Genomic DNA, 5,000 nt, shown 5'->3' with positions numbered 1-5,000 from the left:
TGTCTTGTTAGTGGTTAATGGGACGGAGGTAGTAAGTGTTGTCTTGTCTTGTTAGTGGTTGATGGGACGGAGGTAGTAAGCGTTGTCTTGTTAGTGGTTGATGGGACGGAGGTAGTAAGCGTTGTCTTGTTAGTGGTTAATGGGACGGAGGTGGTAAGTGTTGTCTTGTCTTGTTAGTGGTTGATGGGACCGAGGTAGTAAGCGTTGTCTTGTTAGTGGTTAATGGGACGGAGGTGGTAAGTGTTGTCTTGTCTTGTTAGTGGTTAATGGGACGGAGGTGGTGAGTGTTGTCTTGTCTTGTTAGTGGTTAATGGGACGGAGGTGGTGAGTGTTGTCTTGTCTTGTTAGTGGTTGATGGGACCACCATGGAGGTAGTAAGTGTTGTCTTGTTAGTGGTTGATGGGACCACCATGGAGGTAGTAAGTGTTGTCTTGTTTCAGGTTGTATCCTGGAAGGCCGTCTGTTCAAAGAGAGAGAAGAGTTCCACCCAGAGGGGAGGCCATGTATCAGATGCACTTGCACTGTGAGTAACACCACTTCCTGCTTCACAGCCAATCACACCTCTCCTTGGTCAGTCACTAGACGACATCATCACCACGCAGATATGATCACCTGAATGTATACTGCAGATGTATGAGTGTTTTTTTGCGTGCGCGTGTGTGTGTGAATGTGTGTGTCTGTGTGCACAACTGCTTTTTATTGGTCCAAATGAGTTTGTGTTAGAATTTCTGGAGTCCCACAAAACTGCACTGCACCTCCCTCCCTCCCTCTCCCCTCCCTCCCTCGCCCCACCTTCCTCTCTCCCTCCCTCCTTCTCCCCACCCCCCTACCCTCTCCCTCCCTCCTTCCCCCCCACCCCCCTACCCTCTCTCTCCCTCCCTCGCCCCCCCCCTTCCTCTCTCCCTCCCTCCCTCCTCCCCACCCCCCTACCCTCTCTCTCCCTCCCTCCCTCTCTCTCATTCCTTCCCTCTCTTTAGTAAACAAACCCTAGAGGTCAGGCAATAAACACATCCAGGCTGTTAACATGTTCCCACCTATGTGGAGCAGCTGTGTGTGTGAGTGAGAGATTGTTTGTTTATTTGTGTACTGGGTGTGTACCTGTTTTTGCGTGCGTGTGTGTGTGTACTGTGTTTGTGTATTGTGTGTGTGTGTGCACGTGTGTGTGTGAGTCAACTGGCTAACAACAGTGCCAGATCATGAGTTTATGATCAAATCCAATCAAACTGGATTTATAGAGCACATTTCATACAACCCAACATGCTCGATGACTGTTGTTTGATCACCGTATATTTCCTTCCTTGGAAGAAGTAGTTTGCTGTAAAAACTTAGAGAGTTGTCCTTCACTGTTGTACCATTATCATTTGATTGATGTGTATTAAACCATTAGCATGTGTGTGTGTGTGTGTGTGTGTATCGTGTTCTTCCAGGGCGGCCGTACCCTCTGTGTCAGGGAGGCGTGTCCTGTACTCTCCTGCCCCGCCCACCTGAGCCACACCCCTCCCGGACAGTGCTGCCCCAGATGTCTCGGTAATGACTCACCCATGCACTCCTCCAGGACGACCCTGGTTCACCTCCTACATCTATACCCTGGTTCACCTCCTACTTCTATACCCTGGTTCACCTCCTACATCTATACCCTGGTTCACCTCCTACTCCTATACCCTGGTTCACCTCCTACATCTATACCCTGGTTCACCTCCTACTTCTATACCCTGGTTCACCTCCTGCTTCTATACCCTGGTTCACCTCCTATACCCTGGTTCACCTCCTACTTCTATACCCTGGTTCACCTCCTGCTTCTATACCCTGGTTCACCTCCTATACCCTGGTTCACCTCCTACATCTATACCCTGGTTCACCTCCTACATCTACACCCTGGTTCACCTCCTACATCTATACCCTGGTTCACCTCCTACATCTATACCCTGGTTCACCTCCTACATCTATACCCTGGTTCACCTCCTGCTTCTATACCCTGGTTCAACTCCTCCTTCTATACCCTGGTTCACCTCCTACATCTATACCCTGGTTCACCTCCTACTTCTATACCCTGGTTCACCTCCTACTTCTATACCCTGGTTGACCTCCTACTTCTATACCCTGGTTCACCTCCTGCTTCTATACCCTGGTTCACCTCCTATACCCTGGTTCACCTCCTACATCTATACCCTGGTTCACCTCCTACATCTACACCCTGGTTCACCTCCTACATCTATACCCTGGTTCACCTCCTATACCCTGGTTCACCTCCTACATCTATACCCTGGTTCACCTCCTACATCTACAACCTGGTTCACCTCCTACTTCTATACCCTGGTTCACCTCCTACTTCTATACCCTGGTTCACCTCCTACTTCTATACCCTGGTTCACCTCCTACATCTATACCCTGGTTCACCTTCTACATCTATACCCTGGTTCACCTCCTACTTCTATACCCTGGTTCACCTCCTACTCCTATACCCTGGTTCACCTCCTACATCTATAACCTGGTTCACCTCCTACATCTATAACCTGGTTCACCTCCTACTTCTATACCCTGGTTCACCTCCTACATCTATACCCTGGTTCACCTCCTACTTCTATACCCTGGTTCACCTCCTACTTCTATACGCTCACTGGAAGTTAGTCTCGACAGGGGACTCTTAAATATCAATGGATGTCTATGAAACAAGGATTCCAATGGTGAAACTGTTCTAAATCATCAAATTCCTCTACCTTCCTGTCTACTCCCTCCTCCTCCCACCTCCTCCTCTCCCCTCCCTCGTCTCCCAGGTCAGAGGAAGGTGTTTGACCTCTCTTTGGGCAGCTGCCTCTTCCACAGCGAGGTCTATGAGAACGGCACCTCCTTCAAACACGACAACTGCACCACCTGTACCTGCAAGGTACCCAACTCTGTTTTATCTTTCATTTAGTTATCCGGCGCTTTGTTGTGGGTCGGTAGAGTCGAGAATCCTTTTACCTCCACGCTTAAAAGCTCTCGCGGATTCTTTTCATGTAGCAGAGCTCAGTTTTGTGTTGAGATCGCTTTAAGGATTCTGAACCGCGCTCTTGAACACCACATTCTGGGGCGGCTGTAGCTCAGTTGGTAGAGCGGGTCGTTCAATGATCGAAGGGTCAGCGGTTCGAATCCCAGCTCCGACTGTCCACATGTCGAAGTGTCCTTGAGCAGGACACCTAACCCCAAATTGCTCCCAATGAGCAGGTTAGCACCTTGCATGGCAGCTGCCGCCATTGGTGTGTGAATGTGTGTGTGAATGGGTGAATGAGAGGCCATTGTAAAGCGCTTTGAGTGCCGCTAAGGTGGAAAAGCGCTATATAAGTGCAGTCCATTTACCATTTACCATTGTGGCTTTCTCAACACTTGTGTCCTAAATTCTGAAGATGTTTCCTTTCCTGTGTCCTATGTCCTTGTCCGACCTCATGTCTCCTCTCTCCCAGGATTCCACAGTGGTATGCAGGAGGCTGTGTTCACGCCCTGGGAGTTGCCGCGGCGACCACTGCTGTGAGGAGTGCCTGTCCTACGTCAAGGTGGAGGAGGTGAAATACTGCCGCGTCAGGAACAAGATCTACCGGGTGAGACTTTTGACCCCTGACCCCGAGCTTGACCCTGACCCTGCTGCATGTCCCCTTCTCTCTGACCTCTACAGGGTGAGATCAGGGCTTGATGGTGGTTGAAGTTGAGGTGACTTGTTTTTAGGTGCTTGAAGAATGTAATGTCTCTCTCTCTCCCTCCCTCCCTCTCTCTCTCTCTCTCCCTCCCTCCCTCCCTCCCTCCCTCCCTCCCTCTCTCTCTCTCTCTCTCCAGGAGGGGGACATGTGGTCATCGGTCAACTGCACCCTGTGTGCCTGTGTGAAGGGGAACATTGAGTGCCAGCCCAAGGAGTGCGTGCCAATCACCAGCTGCCCCTCGGTGAGTGACAGATCAAGGATCCAATCAGAAGCTCATCTCTCCCCCGTCCCTCCCCCTCGCCCTCCTCAGAGCGTCCGTCCCCACGTGACTAACGCGCTCTCGTTAGCGCCACACGCGTGACACGTTACCGTCCCCGCCCACGCCCCGCCCCCCCCCCACGCCAGCAGCGAGCGACCCACCTGCCCCGACAGCGCGTCACCTGCCGGCCGAGCCTCGGGGTGCTGGCGCCGTTTTACCCGGGACGCGGCGCCGCAACCGCGGAGCCTCAGTAGCCGTCACGGCGGCTGAGTAACGGCCGGAGGCGGGCGGGTTCACATGGCGCCGGCGGTCACCTGCGATGCGGTCGTGTCGAGGTCGCCTGTCACGGGCTGATGTAGTGGGATTCCCTACATTCCAAACACAAGCAGTCAGTCCGTCAGCGCTCCGTCAGCGCGTTCACACGGCTGCTACTTTCACACATCTGGACCTGGTTGAAGCGTCACGGTCTAACCGGTACATGGTTTTATCATTTATTGGTCACACAGTCAAATAAATACCTGGTCACCTTTCACCGGCCGTCACTTAACTCTCATGGCTGCACGGTGTTCGTCCTGATACGGTTGTAGAACGTCCTGGTACGGTTGTAGAACGTCCAGGTATGGTTATAAAACGTCCTGGTATGGTTATGAAACGTCCTGGTATGGTTATGAAACTTCCTGGTATGGTTATGAAACGTCCAGGTATGGTTATGAAACGTCCTGGTATGGTTATGAAACGTCCAGGTATGGTTATAAAACGTCCTGGTATGGTTATGAAACATCCAGGTATGGTTATGAAACGTCCTGGTATGGTTATGAAACGTCCAGGTATGGTTATGAAACGTCCTGGTATGGTTATGAAACGTCCAGGTATGGTTATGAAACGTCCTGGTATGGTTATGAAACGTCCTGGTATGGTTATGAAACGTCCTGGTATGGTTATGAAACGTCCTGGTATGGTTATGAAACGTCCTGGTATGGTTATGAAACGTCCTGGTATGGTTATGAAACGTCCTGGTATGGTTATGAAACGTCCTGTTATGGTTATGAAACGGCTCATTCGTGTTGCGA

At 51.2% G+C, this 5,000-nt stretch overlaps 1 protein-coding gene across 1 annotated transcript in view; it reads left to right on the top strand.

The window, feature by feature from the left end:
* bmper (BMP binding endothelial regulator) overlaps positions 1 to 5,000 on the top strand; it is a gene marked incomplete at both ends in the record, with an annotated part of 25,853 nt that overhangs the window by 14,631 nt on the left and 6,222 nt on the right. The window contains 5 exons of the mRNA XM_084442103.1: positions 441 to 523; positions 1,428 to 1,527; positions 2,775 to 2,884; positions 3,441 to 3,575; positions 3,808 to 3,912. Of these exons, the coding sequence (XP_084298229.1) occupies positions 441 to 523; positions 1,428 to 1,527; positions 2,775 to 2,884; positions 3,441 to 3,575; positions 3,808 to 3,912 (533 nt within the window). The remainder of the gene's footprint in view (positions 1 to 440; positions 524 to 1,427; positions 1,528 to 2,774; positions 2,885 to 3,440; positions 3,576 to 3,807; positions 3,913 to 5,000) is intronic.

The sequence above is a fragment of the Borostomias antarcticus genome, assembly GCF_949987555.1.
Source record: "Borostomias antarcticus genome assembly, chromosome: 8".
NCBI lineage: Eukaryota > Metazoa > Chordata > Actinopteri > Stomiiformes > Stomiidae > Borostomias > Borostomias antarcticus.
This window is presented reverse-complemented; position numbering and strand designations above follow the sequence as displayed.